Source organism: Marmota marmota, unplaced genomic scaffold (assembly GCF_001458135.2).
Source record: "Marmota marmota marmota unplaced genomic scaffold, marMar, whole genome shotgun sequence".
NCBI lineage: Eukaryota > Metazoa > Chordata > Mammalia > Rodentia > Sciuridae > Marmota > Marmota marmota.
The window spans coordinates 44,699,867-44,717,076 of NW_025999842.1; the positions used below are offsets into that span (position 1 = coordinate 44,699,867).

General features: G+C 34.8%; 1 protein-coding gene across 1 annotated transcript; it reads left to right on the forward strand.

The window, feature by feature from the left end:
- Nucleotides 1-3,787: 3,787 nt before the first annotated feature.
- On the forward strand, nt 3,788-16,717 carry LOC107152118 (protein LEG1 homolog). Its single transcript, XM_015497631.2, has 6 exons — nt 3,788-4,088; nt 5,180-5,263; nt 6,709-6,893; nt 8,150-8,250; nt 14,488-14,726; nt 16,641-16,717. The coding sequence occupies exons 1-6, from the start codon at nt 3,788-3,790 to the stop codon at nt 16,715-16,717; spliced, it is 987 nt and encodes a 328-aa protein (XP_015353117.2).
- The last annotated feature ends 493 nt before the right edge of the window (nt 16,718-17,210 follow it).

Sequence of the window (17,210 nt, forward strand, 5' to 3'; positions counted from 1 at the left end):
TTGTGGCTAGAAGCCCAAGCTTGTGACACTGTGGATTTTTTTTTCTTACAGTTCAGCATTAAATTTCAGAGAGTTCCCCCATTTACCCACCTCACTAAGAAGCTGTTTTCCCACTTTAAAGTCCAGCCTTGAAGAACTGCTGGAATGGACACTTTTCCTCCATCTTCTACCTAAATGCTCTTGATCTGTATTCATTAATATCCTAATCACTTTACTAGTATCTAGTCTTCTGGGATACGGTGGGGTAGCACAATTTGGATGTTGAGAAATTCTGTGGTGTGGGTGTTGCAGAATTCTACAGAGATTCCAGTGATTGGGCTTCAGTCTAGAACAAACTTTGGAACTCTGTGGATAGGTGTTTGAGAATTGCTCTACACTTCCTTTTGGAGGGGAATGCTGGTCTCTGCAGGTTGTTTGGAGCCATAGGGTCTATGGTAAATTCCACTTTTAAGGCCTAGGGGCAAAACTTCCACATTTCACCCTCTGTACTATGAATATGAAATTCTAGGTATCTACCCTGTAGTGAAGACACTCCTCTGTAGCTGCTCTAGTACCAGCAACAATGGAAAATTTCTTCCTTGTGACCCAATGTCTGAATGATCCAGACAAACTTTTCTTTGCGCCAATTTCAGTCTCCCTGGGTTCAGGTGCCTTCTGGGAATCTTTGATTGGCTGCCGGGGTTCTTGACCTCCTGTCACCTGGCTGAGGGAGCTCTGGAAGGAGGGGTCTTTTGCAGGTGATGGGAGTGTAGAGAAGGCCACAAGAGCATGCACTTTCCCCAAAGGGCAGTCACTCTCTCTGGTTGTGGGGATGCAACTGAGGCTACCCTGTTAGGTAGCTTGAGAGGGAGCACATACTTTCCCCAGTCACAGGAATTCAGCAGCAGGTTGCCTTCTCTGGTAGTCCAAGTGCTTATTTTTCCTGGCTATATCAGCTGAGTGGACATTTGCTCTAGTAGCATGATTCTAAAGAGTGGCTGTCACCTTCTCCAGCAGAGTGAGCTCAGCTTCCCCTGGCAGTGGGGAGTGGCACGAGGATCCAGCAGCCTTTTTTTCTGTGCCCAGAATGCTTCTGCTCCTGTGGGAGTTCTTTTTGAATTTGCTTTCACAAATTCGCTTTCCCTATGAACTCTGCATGTATTAAATTCAGCCTTCTTCTCTAATCCACAGGTTACTCCAAGTAACCTTTATTTTTTTAATGTCTTTATCCACCCCTCCTACCCCACACCCACACCATTTCCTTTGTCTGCTCTTTCCATTCCTTCTATAGAGACTGATAGCCAGGCTGGAGGCTCTCTAACAAATATTTCTTATGCTCATGTTTCTGACATCTGTGACACTGTAGTTTTTTTTTTTTTTTTTTTTTTTTTTACAGTTCAGCATTAAATTTCAGTGAGTTCCCCCATTTACCCACCTCACTGAGAAGCTGTTTTCCCACTTTAAATCCAGCCTTGAAGAACTGCTGGAATGTACGCTTTTCCTCCAGTCTTCCATCTTCTACCTAAATGCTCTTGATTTGTATTCATTAATATCCTAATTGCTTTACTGAATTTTACTTCTCTTTGTATTGCTTTTCTAGTTTATTCTCTCCTACTTTCTAAACACTATTATATCATCTGGAAGAATTATATAATTACTTTCTCACTGTCAGTTTTAAACTAATTTGTTCATTTTTACTAACTTTATTATACAGTATTCTCAAAAAATTAAATCATTAAAATGCTAGTGATAATTTATTTTTTATTTGAAAGGGAATTCTTGTAAGGATTTTCCATTGAGAATGATCCTGGCATTTTATAGAAACTTATAGTACATTCTCATGCATTTAGTTTTTATAAAGATAGAATTTAGACTTTATTTTTTTAATTGGTTCTTCTTAGTTATACATGACAGTAGAATCCATTTTGATAAAATTATACAAGCATAAGATATATCTTATTTTAATTAAGACTCAGTTTTTGTGGGTGGACATAATGGTGGGATTCACTTAAGTATTTTCATTAGTGTACATAGGAAAATTATATTATATTTATTCTACAGTCTTTCCTGCCTCCCTTCCCTTCATTCCTCTTTGTCTAATCTATTGTACTTCTCACCTTTCCCTCCCCCGTCGATTGTGGTTTAGCTTCCCCCTTTCAGCAGCATGTACACTTTAAGTGGGCAGAATGCTTGTGTTCTTAATGAAAAACACAATAGCAAATTCTACCACTTCATTTTTATATCAGGGAATTTTAACAATTAATGATCAAGTGGCTATGGCAGAAATAAAGAACTCAATTATGTCAAGGGATATCTGATCTGGACTATACCGGAGATGAACAGTACCATTGAAACAGTCTGAAGAATATGGATATAGTTATTCTAATAATTGAGATTATGAAATGAATTACTTTTTAATGAGGCAATTTAATCAGTGTGAACCAAACCTAACCAGTTATTGAAATGAAAGCAAGATTTTTTTTAATAAGATGAAATTCAGATCTAGGAATTCGGGGCTATGTATGGTTCCTCAGTCCTCTGGGACTCAGGCAACCTCTACTTTGGCATTCTGCAATGTTTAAAATTGTGCCATGTGTTATAGATCAGGATTGAGGTTTATAATCCAAAATCCAAGCCAAATATGAAGGAAGGGAAGGGAAAGTGGTATGTACCCTTCACTTATGGACCTGTCTCAAAAGTTGTGGACACCTGTTTGAGTCAGCTTTTTCACTGCTGTGATCAAAAGACCTGACAAGAACAATTTTAAAGATGAAAAGTTTATTTTGGGCTCACAGTTTTACAGGTCTCAGTACATAGAGGGCCAACTCTATTCCTCATGGCCTCATATGAGTCAGAACATCAGGAAAGAAGTGTGTGACAGAGGAAAGCATTGCAGGACTTGGCACTAGGAAACAGAGAGAGGGATCTGCTCATCAAGAACAATATATATATCCTAAAGGGACACCCCCAAGGACCCACTTCCGCTAGCCACACCCACCTGCCTTCAGTTACCACCTAGCTAATCCTTATCAGCAGATTAATGAACAGCTTTTATAACCCAATCACTTCACCTCTAAGCTTTCTTGCATTGTCTCACACATGATTTCTTCTGGGATACTTCAAATCTAAACCATAACAACATCGTTTCTAAAAGCTAATGTCCCCGTGGCCAACACTTAGTTACATGGTTGGTTGTTCATAGGAGAGCTAGTCAATTGTATAAGAATATGTTATCAGGTAAAGCTCTAAGATTCTTTTACTAAAAAGAATTGGGAAGGGAGATTAGGAAATAATTAACAGGTCCCCTCCCCGATAAACCAGTTTTTTTTCTATTTGGGCTATTTGTATATACTTTAAGGCTTCTTTCTTGAAGCAGACACAGTATTATAATTTGTTCACACATAATATTTTAGTACACCTTTGCACATTATTATAAATTGTAATATTTCCATTTTTCAACTATTCAGTATTTTCTGTGAACTATACAAAAGTATGTTAGTGAGAGGGAAGCATTCTAGTGGCATTGGTGATATATTTTATAAACATAATACAGGTTGAAAAGTTCTGGAAGGCTTTTTGTGAACAGTTTTATCCAACCTGTCAAAATAAGCCTACTGAAAAGACAGCAAAACTCAGTTCTTTTAAATGTCAAATAATATGCCAATTTCCTCTACATCTCTACCATATCCAAAAAGAACAAAAAAAGAATGCCAAGTGGTGGTAAGATATGATGTAAGAAAATAGTATAACTTCCTCCTAATTCTCCAATAAAGGTCCTGCCACAACCTCACTCTCCAGCTTTGGCACCATGACTTTCCTTCCTTCCTGGGTCTGTGTACTAGTTGGTTCCCTTTCTTTTTCTTTAGCAGGAGACTTAAATTTTTTAGATCTGTATCCTCCTTTGTGGAAGGAGAGTCCTGGTCAGTTCAGTGACTACCCAGTGGAGAATGGAACATACATTATCAATCCCTGGATATTCCCTGAAAGACTCGGGATGTATAAAATTCTATTGAACCAAACAGCCACTTATTTTGAAAAATTCGCTTCAGGAAATGAGCAAAATCTTTTATGGGGATTGGCTTTGCAGCATGGTTGGCAATATAGTTCGGGTAAGGAAGACAGCTGTTTTCAATCTCATCATCTATCAATATCATTATGAAACTTTAGAAAATAGAACTTTAATATAGTTCATATAAGAAAGACTGCTGTTTTATTCTAACTATCTCTCTCTCTCTCTCTCTCTCTCTATATATATATATATATATATATATATATATATATATATCCATGAAGTATTGGAAAAATGGGACTCTGAAAATCCTGCACATGTTTTTGAAAATTGATTCTTTTACTTCCCTCTTTTCCCCTCATAATCATTTTTCTCCTCTCCACAAATCCTTCCCTTGTGGATTATCTGTTTCTACTAGAAACTTCAGTGAGACATAAGGTATAATGACCAGCTGAAAACACTCATTATATCTGATCTATTGAACATTTTACAAATGGTTACTAAACCCTACTAAGTGGTACATTCCTTTCTAAGAACTGGGATGAACAGAATAGTCAAGGGAGTGTATATCACAAACAGAACACAATGCCATATTAGTTTGAACTTCTTGATTTTTAATTGTGATTACCTGACTGTGGAAACAGAGACATAAATGCACATTTTTGGGGGGCTAATTCTCTGAAAGTGATTGCTTCCTCATGGAAATAAGTCACCTTCCAGTGCATATGAAGAAGGTATATGATGTGAATATTATTAACTCTTTTACTCTGGGAGTATTCATTCCATAAAATTTATCAGGATATAGAGAAAACAGTAAAAATGTGAATATTTACAAAAGCAAAATATCTAAGACCTATAATTCAAAGATCAAAACTTGTAGTATGGTTAAAGAAAAATTGGTCAAGAGGTGAGGAAAAACAAGATAGAGAATACTAACACCAGTAATTCAGAAATAAGTGTCAGGAATTGAGAATGAGGAATGACGAGGAAAGGAACTGTTGATTTTCATTGCAAGATCATAGTAGTATTTGATCTTTTAAAATCTTGAACAAATGTAATTTTAATAAAATGAAAATTAAATAAGAAAAAATGTTTTTGCATCTACAAATAAAATGTTTCTAGTTAAGTGATGATCATACTCAACTTCACACTGTGGATAATAAATACTGCTGCACATTTTCTCTCCTCTAGGCAGATTAGCTGATCCCAGCCAAAGGACAGACTGTGGCTATGAATCTGATCATCTGTGCATCTCTGTGGACAGTTGGTGGGCTGGTAGGTTCACTTTGAAAGCAAAACAAATATTATCCTTTCACCACAGAAAGCATTCAACCTAAAATTTTAGGGGCTTGGATAAAACAAAATAGTATTGTGTTCCTTTTGAAAAATGAATCTGTGTCACATGTACCCAGTGACCTTTGTGTCATATTATAGGTTTTAACAGCCACATTTTTTAGGACACATTTAAATTCTCACAGAAAGATTGAAACTAATAACAACAAGGACAAGTGGCCTCTGAGTAAGCAACAAAGGCAGTTAGATGTTAGGTCTCAAAAATGACAGGGAATCTTTGGAATAAGGAAGGCTGAAAAGTGTGAGATCAAGACAATTATGCTTTTTAATTTTGTTCCTAGCATATTTGATAATATTGAAACTCATAAACTTGTCAGAGGTTAATAGCAACTGTATTTAATTTTATCAATCAGTAATCTACATCTTTAGTTGTATACTTAATGCTAAAAATAATCAGAAATTATTTTCTAATTCTTTAATTTTGCATTTTAGTTATGAAATTTATTTGCACAATAATTTCTTAAAGGTATTTCCCAATAATTAGAAGGAAGATCACACCAAATTTCACTTTCTCAAGAGTGACACTCACAGTATGTATCCCCTATGTATTTTCATCATAAATACTGAATCGATCTTAAATATTCACAAATAATCATACTCACAGATCTGAAATTCAACCTTTATTTTGCTCATATCGGCTTATGAGTTTGGAGTATCAGAGGACTATGCTGGGTAATAGGACTGCATTCACAAATGCTTGTCTATGATGAAAATATTTTCAACACTGATTTCCAGTGAGGAGCCAGTATAAGTCTAATACCTAACTAAATCAATGCATTTAAATCTACTGCTGTAGTAAGTAATCTGTAGGTAGGAATTTTAAAGAATCTTATTTGATTGTCAAAGCAATTATTTATTGTTCTAATTATCTCTTGTCAAAACAAATCAAAAAATTCTGCTTTAAAGACATAGCTAGCGACATTATACTTACCAATTAAACCTAATATCCACTTACCAAAGATGCAATCCTGTTAGAATATTTTAGAAAAGATATAATTCACAGTACAACCTCAATGAGAAGTTTTGTACCTTTCTCTGGACAGTTTGATAGTTTTCTTCCTTTTTTTAAATTTAGTGCTTTAAAATGAATATAACCAAATCCATTCAAATTACTTTTGTTTTAATATATGAGTCAAGAACTTTAATATATACTCATGATCACAGGATTATTAACAAAGTTATGTTCAAGTTATATAGACAAATGATACTTAGTGGGATTTTGTTCAGTATTTTTTCTTTGTGCCTAACTTTTATCTCATGCTTCTGGATCTGGGAGTTTTTTCTTTAATGACTCAGGGCCTTCTTATAAATGTATTCTTTTATGGCTGGTGCTTCATGTAATAATAATAAGCCCTTTGTTCTTACAGATTTTAATTATTTTCTCTGTGTATTGCCGTTCCTTGCTGCGGTGGATTATGGCATCCTGGGGATATCATCAGATCAAGTCAGGCTTCGGCCACCACCTGTGGATCAGAAGAGGTTTTGCTATGATGTATCTGGCTGCCTTTTATCCTTCCCTGAGATAATGAACAAGTGGAGTGACTTTTACAAGGTTCCTTCTTTAAGTGTTATATTTTGTAATTTTTATCTAGGGTTTTTGTGCTTTGTACAATATTTTTTTCTTAAAATGGCAAGCTATCTTGATAATGCTTAATATATTACTAACACATATTGCAATAGGGCATTGCATGTCATTGAAATATTGTCCCAGTACTGAATCAACACAAAATTTATCCATTCTGCCCACCTCAAACAAATTATACCATACAGAGTGAGCATACAACGTATTTTGATAACAGGCGAATGGCTAGCATGGTTGATTAGAACTCCAGACCCACCGTGAGATCATAGGAGACAGGGGATTATAGAACTCGTTTTAGATCAGTTGTAATTCTCACAGTACTGTTGTGTTATGAGAGTGGGATACGTTATGAAGATACCAAAGAAAACACCAGAGATTGGACACAAGATATTATATTTATTGAAAAATGGTTACAAGGAGGTCCAGTGGCGACTGGCTGAACAGATGTTTCACCAGAAAGTCCAGTGGTGATGAACTGCACAGGTGCACCTCTGCTCCACACAGTGCTTCCAGTGCCTCACAAAAAAGTGGAGCTATATATATATAAGAGTTAGACACCATTGGTCATCTGGGTCAGACTCACATTGTTTCCCTAACTTGGTTATGATTTTTGGGAATAGAAAGGGCCATTCAGGTACATGGTGTATACTGTTGCCTTCTCTTTAAGGATGACACACTGGCCAATCATCTTATTTCAACTAAACTAATAAATGACCACATGTGGGTAGAGATAAACAATTATATGATGTTCTAAACTAAATATTCAATGACTAAAACAAAATGCATTAGTGAAACATACATATGAACTAAAATCCATGATGAAAACATATGTTTATTAGTTCTTTAGATTATCAATTAATGATTTTATATATATTTAAATTTAACTTTCAAACAAAAAAATTTTTCTTCTTGCTCTTAAGATTTTATGGTAATTTCAATAATGGTGGTAGGAAAAAATGACAAAAAAGATTCCTGGTGCCTGTATGAAATATGCATTCTTTTAAGATGTTTGAAGTTCACTTCTTTTAGATGTATATACTTTACCAAATGTAAAGCATTTTTTTGCCCTTTATAAAGATTAGACAGTAATGGTCTTGCACATATTTACTTTTACAAACATTTTCGTTTCATGTAGTATATCACTCAATTATGTGTCTGAACCAGTCGAACTTCAGGGAGGGGAATTGTTAGAGTTGCTCAAATACTAACAAGTTTCTCCTCTTTAGTATGTGCATTCACCTTCTAGTACCTTTGAAGACATATTGGAATACTTATGGGTTGCACATATCTTCACCCTGAATAATATTTTCAACACATTTGATGATAGGTAAGAATGGATCCAATGTCATCTCTCTTTAGTATGTTTGATTTTTTTTTTTTTTTTTTGCGGGGTCACCAGATATTGAACTCAGCGGTGCTTAACCACTGACCCACATCCTTAGACCCTTTGTTGTATTTTATTTAGAGACAGAGTCTCACTGAGTTGCTTAGGGCCTCACTAACTTGCGGAGGCTGGCTTTGAACTTGTGATCTTCCTGCCTCAGCCTCCTAGCTGCTGGAATTACAAGCATGTGCCACCACATCTGGCTGATTTTTGTCTTATTTATACTGTTTTCTTCTTCTAGAATGATGATGATTTCCAATCTCAATATTAGATAATAGATCTAACAATTGGCATTATAATGATGAGATGTAAATATTTTAGCATGACCTGGCATAGAATGTCTTTTATGATGAGGGGGCAAAATAGGAGAATAAAGGGTTGTATTAAAAAAATCAAATACATGAAATGAATTTTTCTACATGTAGAAAACAAAATGGAATATGAATATGTAGATGATTTTCATTGCTTTGGGCATAGATAAATGATATATTGGTATAAACATGTATGAGTAACTATCAGCAGGCATCATGTTTAGTGCACACGACAGCCTAAAGATTATCAAGCCACTCAACATACTGGACACAGATTGGCAGGCATAAGAATGACTTGGATGGAAAGTGAATGGTACTATCTAGAGGGTGAAATCTACCTTCTATGGTATGGTGTAGGGTAAAAAGCTAGATACAGCAAAAAACAAAGAAAGGGGGATTCATTGGTGGTGAATAAGTATATACATAGATATACATATACATATATAAATACATGTGTGTGCGTGTGTGTGTGTGTGTGTGTATATAGTAGACAGTAATGTCTGAGTCCTTCATAGACAGTAATGTCTGAGCCCTTCATATGCCACTCACTCATATTTTCCCCACTCACTTGATCATTCATAAAGGTAAAAGTCTCAGTCTTAGAGAATTTCCTTCTTTTCTAGTTGATTTGGCTTCAAAACTGGGCATTAAATTAGGCAATGAAGGAGTGTAATCCTTTGTCAGTGTCTGTGATATAATCTGGGGTTGCATCTATCATAGCTGTTGGGATTCTCTTGTTCCTTTTGGGCAATGATGGGAAACACGTGATATTATCTCAGGTGTCGTGGATTTGAATGGTGATGGTCAACCTCATTATTTTGATTGATAGTAAATGATTGTTACAGCTTTTTTCTTTCATTTAACGGTTTTATAGGTTTGTATCAAAAAGTAAATTAGTAGAAAAATATAACTTTGAACATAGAAAACATGCATGTTTTAAATATTTAAAATTTATGGAGGGTTGGAGAGGTAGCTTCATATGTGAGGCCCTAGGTTTGATCTCCAGCACTGAAAAACAACAACAACAACAACAACAACATACATTTGTGGAGTTTGCAGCATTCTTTTAGGTATATTTTCTTTCCCTAATGAACTTAGATAATCAAGTAGCTTGCATTTATTCCTATTTATGCAGTAGAATTAATTGTGTGTGAAAAAATCACTTTTTTAAAAAAAATACATGCCAGTAGAGTGTATTTTGACTTTTTGTACATACATGTAGCATAAATTATCCTCATTAGGATACTACTCTTGTAGTTAGTTGTACATGATGTGGAGTTACCCTGGTCGTGTATTCATATACAAGGATAGGAAAATTATGTCTAATTAATTCTCCTGCCTTTCCTATTTCCCTCTCCCTGTCAGTTCCCTTCATTCCCCTTTGGCAGATTTGTTTAAAAATTGTTTCAAAATCACATAATATAAAGCTTTTGGTGAGTATATTTAAATTTGTGTATGTCTATTTTGATCACCAGGGAATAAATTAAAAACTATTCATTTTATGGGTAATTAGTAGGATCCCATCCTCACTGATTACAACAAAGATGTTTTTGATCCACACATTCTATTTCCTTAACTTTGGTGTTTTAATTTCATCCCTTGGCAACAATAAATATCCTTCCTAAATAAAATTTTAAACAGCTAACATTTTAAGTAAAAGAATAGAGAATTAAGTACATTTAAATATTAAGAATAAGTGAAAGAAGCTGTTCTAAATACTTTCATGTAATAAAACTCAGTTCAAAATCATTGCTTTTCCAAGATAATAAATCTGTTCCTGAGTGTTTGGTAGAGTGCTTAAAATCTTACAGTGAACCAATTTGCAGTCCCACCAGCAATGTATGAGTGAGTGTACCTTTTTCACCACATCCTCACCAACATTTATTGCTGTCTGTATTCTTGATGATTTCCATTCTGACAGGAGTGAGATGAAATCTTAGCGTAGTTTTGATTTGCATTTCTCTAATTGCTAGAGATGTTGAACACTTTTTCATATATTTGTTGATCAACTGTATTCTTCTTCTATGAAGTGTCTTTCAGTTACTTAACCCATTTGTTGATTGGGTTATTTGTTTTTTTTTTTGGGGGGGTGTTAAGTTTTTTGAGTTCTTTATATTTCTTAGAGATTAATGCTTTATTGGAAGTGCATGTGGTGAAGATTTTGCCCCAATCTGTAGGCTCAATGCAGCCACATCAATGTTTATAGCAGTTCAATTCACAATAGCTAGACTATTAAAACAACCTAGGTGTCCCTCAATAGATGAATGGATAAAAAAATGTGGTATATATACTCAATGGAATATTACCCAACTTTAAAGAAGGGTAAACTTATGCCATTTGCCAGTAGTTGGAGTTGGAAAATATCATGCTAAGCAAAATAAGCCAATCCCACAAAACCAAAGGCTGAATGTTCTCTCTAATATGAATCCCACCCATAGCCTCTTCTTAAAGAGCTCAGTTTTCAGAGACACTTACTGGCACTGATGGATAATCCTGTGATGTCTCCTACTATGCTGCTAGAGATTCTCCCTGCCTGTTTTGTGTTGCATCACCTGGGGTCTTCTTATGTAGGACACTCTAGTCACTTACATTCCCTGCTTTCTAGGTGATGTCCCTCCCTTACACTGTGATGAGTTGACTCAGTGCAGGTGCAGGGACTCTCTGCTCTACAAGCTCCAGGGTGAGGAGCAGCAGGTCCACTGGAGCTGAAGTACGGGAGGCATCTGTGTGCATGCTCACCTGTTCACTATCCATCTTCCTGACTCCAGCCTCTCTATTCTCCCCACCTTAAATTAGGGGATTGTATATATTATCTCAGCATTAGTCCTAAGATTTTCTCTATGTTTTCAGAATTTAAATAGTTCTTTTCAATATCCAGGCTCCAAATTTTGTGGCTCCCTTCCTGTTTTCTGAGTATGTTTCTTGTTGTCATTTTAATGGGGGCTTTTGTGGGTGACAAATGTATAACTGTCTGTTACAAATGGGCATTTTTATTCAAAATCATTTAACTTAGAACATTCTCTTCTGTTGTTAATTTGGATCATTTAAGAATACTCGAGTTGTATTATGGATAAATTTATATTTAGTCTCACTATTAATTCAAGTTATAATACATATTTTCTACTAATCCACATCACTTGAATGTTTGATGATAGCTCCTTAAGCAGTTTAAATCTGTCTGAAGACCTAATGGAAAGAGGCAAATCTCTTAGTGATGACTACTGTGGAAATTCCAAATGCCTGTTTAGGTGTCCTGCATTTGTTAATCTACTAGTTGATGAGGTTTCTGGTTGTCAATTTCTATGAGCTCTGTTTTGGAGATTCTAAGTAATTGACAGTTGCCTGAAATACTGTAACAATGTATATAGTAAGATATCTTGATTTGGGTTTTCACAGATCTAATTTTTAAGTCCTGACCCCATTTGACTTGGGTATCCAAAGACATCACTCCTCATTTTTAAAATGGCAATAGTAATAGTACATGCCACACTGTGAAATTTTTGGGATTAATTGAGAAACATATGCATTTAGCTTAACCACTGGCACATGGGATACAGTCAGTATAAAATACTGATTATAACCAGAACAAGAGGCAGGGAGAACAGTAGTAAAGAATATGAATTTTAAAGTCAGATTGTTAGGGTTAAAACCTGGTTCTGCAATTTTTCATACATATGAGCCAGTATTTTGTTAGCTTCATTAAAAAAAAAAGAAAAAGAAAAACAGCAGCAGGACCTACACTATTAAACTTCAGTGGCATACCACGTGTTTCCTGCTCACACATGTGGGTTCAGCCTGGCTCACACATGAAGGATCTGCTGGTCCTTCCTGGCCTTACTCTCTGGTGAACTCACTGATCAGCCCCAGCAGGGATGACTGGGAAAGCTCAGTTCTGATGCACTTATCTGCTTCATCAGGAGGGTCTGGGCATTGTCCATGGTGGTCAAAGTTGCAAGAGAGAAATCAAGTGTGAAAATCCACTTCAAGCTTATGCTTCATCAAGTCGGTTAATACTATATTGTCCAAATCAAGTCAAATGACTGAGCCAGGGGAAAGTGTTTCTGTCTCTCACCAGATATAGAAAGTAAGGGTCCTGGAAGTTACCTGACAGAAGAGAGGATTATAGGGCAATAGGGAATAGGAAAAAATTGGAGCAACATCTGTAATCTATCATACTCAGGTAAATAGCCTTAGAATCTTATCAGTTACTTTCTTCAGTCAAAAATACTAAGAAGTGTTTATTTAAGCAAGATAATCCTAATAATTTGTGGCCTATGTAAACTCCAATCAAATTCTGGTCTTGTATTGGCTGGCTTGTTCAGAAGTACTTATATTTTTTATTTGAGAACCAAGAAATTTATTTATTTACTTAGTTTTGGCCACATTCTGTCTCACTCATTAGATCAACTGGCCACTGAATTGTTCAACTGCAGAATTTGAAAAGTTTTCTATTGAATTTCATTTCTGCTCATATAACTTTTCAGTACTGGTGTCTTCATTGTCTTTTCCCTTCTCCCAGGTTTCTGACTCCCTTGCAATTTGTTTTTCTTTTTTGCAGTACTATGGAGTGATCCAGGGGTGCTCTAACACTGAGCTACATGCAGACCTCTATTTGGAGACAGGGTCTCAGTAAATTGCTGATTTTGGACTTGAACTTGTGATCCTCCTGCCTCAGTCTTCTGGGTGGTGCAGTTTATTTAATTTGCTGTTACTAGGGCTTAGTGGCCCTTGCTCAAAATCCTTTTGAATAGGCATATCCTTTCATTTTTATTTGATAGACGTGTATTTTTATTTACTGTGACGTGTCAAAGAATATTTAATCCCAACACAACACTTGCCATTAAGGATAAACGTATGCTCACTCTACTATGTTCAGGCTAGGGGAAGAAAGAGTCTATCAGAATGGGAGTCATGGGGATGGGTTGTGTCCTCTGGACTATGTTATGGTTTACTTAATGTAAGCATGTTTACATAATGTAAGCATCTTATATTTTGTGGATCCTTCATATGTGTTGTCAAAATAAAATCAGATGGTCTAACTTGAGGAGGTTAGAACATATTCTAATGTTATAATAAAACCTCAAATATGTGGATGGTGCCGTGGGAATATGCCAGAGTGGGAAGTCACTGGTTTTAATTTAGGTAGGCTGGAAAACTTCGTGAAAGAAGCAATATTTTTGATGAGACTTGAAAGAGAATGTTCCTGGTGAGCAAAGTGGGAAGTGTACAGCCTTTTAGGAGAACAAAAATGTTTGCAAAAGTTGTTCAGTGTACTTACAGTTCATAGTGACAGGGGCTGTGAATTACCTAGTTATAAAACTCTTTTCTACTTTCCACTATAGTTATTGGTTCCCCAAATTATCAAGAAAGTTCAGTTTTGAAGAGGTTTCCTAAAGTAAACTTTTAAATTCCAATTACTTAGAAAATTGGACTTGAAAATCTGGCCTCTATTTCACTAGAATGATCAATATTTTGGGGACTCCAAAATATTGGAAATCAACAGTTTTCTAACATATGTCTCAGTCCAGTAATAATTTTGACTTAGACCTTTGATATTTTCTCGACATTGCCAGAGAATATTATTAAAAATGTTTTAGTACAGTTATTTTATTCTTTGTGAGTATTATATGTTTAATTCAAAGATGTAAAATGCAAAGTAAAATATTAATAACAAATGGGATGATCCTTCCCAGACTTAAAGATTAACTATGCATCTTCACATCTCCTGAAGGATGGATAAAAAATCATCGCATTAAAAACCCATTTTATAAATCATGAATTTTATGGCAAGAGACAATCTTTTCTAAAGGAAGTGAGGTTGAAATTCTGAGATGATTAACCATAATTACTTTTTCCATTTGTCTTTTAGATATGTCTACTATTCTAAACAAGAAGCAAAATTTGAGAAGAACTGGGTTAATGCTGTGGAATATATAGGCGCTGCCCGCATTCCTACAACTTTCATTAGAGTATATGAGTCCCAGAAGGGCCTGCCACCACGAATTCTTAGTAAAATGGACACAGCCTCTGGAATCAGTGACTTTACTGCCCTACAGAACACAGTCCTGTCAGGTCTAAGTGTTCTTGGCACAGTGAGTAAACTTACAGGTGAGAATTTTAAAAGAATACTTGACAAAAATCAAGACCATGTTGAACAGACATTGGTGAACTAATTAAATCAGAAGTATAGATATCATGATATATACTCTAAAAAGAAATTTATGATTTCTTATGGTTATCTCTTATATTTAATTAGGAATAATCACTGTTGATATATGACCATTGAGAACCATGTTTTTCTTTGCCCTCATGGACTGTCCTTCCATCTGCAGTCCATATTGAAACATGGAGTGTGCATATCAACTAAAGCACACTTTTGTTCAGTACACCCACATATACTCCTTATTGTGCTCATCAGAACTTTTCTTATTCTAAACTGAGTACTTTGATCTTAAATTTAAAGAATATAAGAGAATTTCAAAAGCAAAACTACCACAATTAATGAAATTACTAGCAATTTGACTTTTCTGAGTTTCTTTGATCCAATATTTGTTAGTCATGAAACATGTTCTTCTGCATTACTTCAAATGCTAAGATCCCTAGTAGAGTGAAAAGCAGAAGAACTGTACAATTACAAGTTTGGAAATTACTATTGCATCCCTATTATCCATCCATATACCTAGCCACTGACCCAAATTAAAAGCATAATGATACTATTAGTGTTTTTCAAAGCAAAAAGTTTGAATCTGAAAGCAAATAAATAATAAATCAAACCAAACATGAATAGTTTACTTATGTGTTTTTTAAAAACCCAAATGCATTACTTGGAGGAACAAAACATCCAGACACTAGGGACATAATACAATTCAAGTTTCTTCTTAGAAACTTCCTCTGGAATCAGGGCTCTAGTGAGACATTGTCAGTCAGCAGGTAGCTTTCCATCACATAGAAAGTAGTGAGCCAGATCTCTTTCCACCTATGGAAATCTTTCTTGGAGCTTTATCCCAGAAAATGAGTAAATTCCACTCATTTTGTTTTATAGATATGAAGCATTTCATTTGAATGTACCACAACTATGAGTATTAGTTTTTATTTTAAGTTATTGCCAAAATAACAATGGCATTCTACATATAATTTTCTTGTATAATTTATGATTTCATCACTAATTTCATAGAAAGAATGAAATAAAATTGGTAGGCCAGATATGCCAAATAATATTACCTATAATGCAATGTTGAAATTCTATGTTTATTGTGCAACTGAATATATTACTACTAATTAGTAAAAAGAAAATGAAATAAATTTGATTGATCATATATTTCCAAATGGAGCTAGAAAAAGATTTCAGAGTTTGTACATAATGATTTTATTATTCTTCCAGGTTCATTTTCTTTGACTGCATGGAAAATTTTAATGAACACACAAGATTCAAGGAAGCTAGTTTTAGAGGTTTTTGACAAAATTTTTACAATATCTAATTAAAAACTTGCCCAAATAGTTAATGAATTAAAAGTCAACCACTATAGATTTTTGACAATCAGTAATTTCAAAAAAATAAATATGATCATGATCATGTAGTCTTGCCATTTATGGTGATTTTGATTTATGCTCACTTGTTAAGAATTCGTCCATGCATTACTACCATTGAATTCAAATTGATACTTTGATTATTTTGCTGAAGAAATAATTATCAATTTTTTAAATTCACCAATTCTTAAATTTTGAGATCTAAGGAGATTGCATGAAGCTACCAAAATCATCATTATTTAATGAATAAAAATCTATTAAACTTCTATGGCTCTTTTGGCATTATCCAATGTCCCATATTTTTATGAAACTTAGAGGCAAGTAGTTTGTTGATTTATAAAATAAATTTCAGAAAATTTTGAAATAAAATACTGAAAGTTAAATGTATAAAATTCATAAAACTGAACTGGCGAAGAGTACACTGATTCATCAGGTTTTTTTTTTCCTGTGAATTTATCAAGTTTACTTGATAGAGTTTCCCTCTTTCACCCACAGTTGATAATGAATACTTCAAGGTTAAGTTTGTCAGGATTGCTCTAAGTGGAAAGAATGCACTGGCCAGGAAATCATGATTTCTAGGATCGACATGAACCATTTATAAAGGCTTTTGTAAGGCTTTCATTCACAGACTAAATCTACCCACCAAATATTGAAAAGTGAAATTGGAAAAGTTGGTTTGAATAGCATGGATTGCAATAGGAAAGAGTAGCTCATGGTAGCTCTGTCATTTGCTGGCTGAATGAGCTTGGGAAGCTTTTCTAGTGCTCTCTTGCTTCAGCTTTCTTATCTTTTATAATGATGAACATTAAACCTACTTTGCAATACTATTTTGAGGAGTCAATAAAAACATGAATATAAAGTTACTAGTATACTTCTCAACAAGTGGGATAGGGGCACAAAGAGCAGAGATTATCACAATAATCGAGCTGAGAGATGGATGTATATTATATTAGGAGGGATAGTAAAGCACCTGTGATGATCAGGAACCAGAAATGCATTTTTGTTGAATCCAAAAACATACATGGATTTCTTGAAGATATAGACAATGGATGCAGTTATAGAAAA

What these genes read in the sequence shown, in the direction of transcription:
- LOC107152118 (XM_015497631.2), top strand. Translation starts at nt 3,788, where the DNA reads ATGACTTTCCTTCCTTCCTGGGTCTGTGTACTAGTTGGTTCCCTTTCT. An exon ending in TGTGGACAGTTGGTGGGCTG is followed by an intron (nt 5,264 to 6,708) that starts GTAGGTTCACTT and finishes TTGTTCTTACAG; the next exon opens with ATTTTAATTATTTTCTCTGT. An exon ending in TTCAACACATTTGATGATAG is followed by an intron (nt 8,251 to 14,487) that starts GTAAGAATGGAT and finishes TTTGTCTTTTAG; the next exon opens with ATATGTCTACTATTCTAAAC.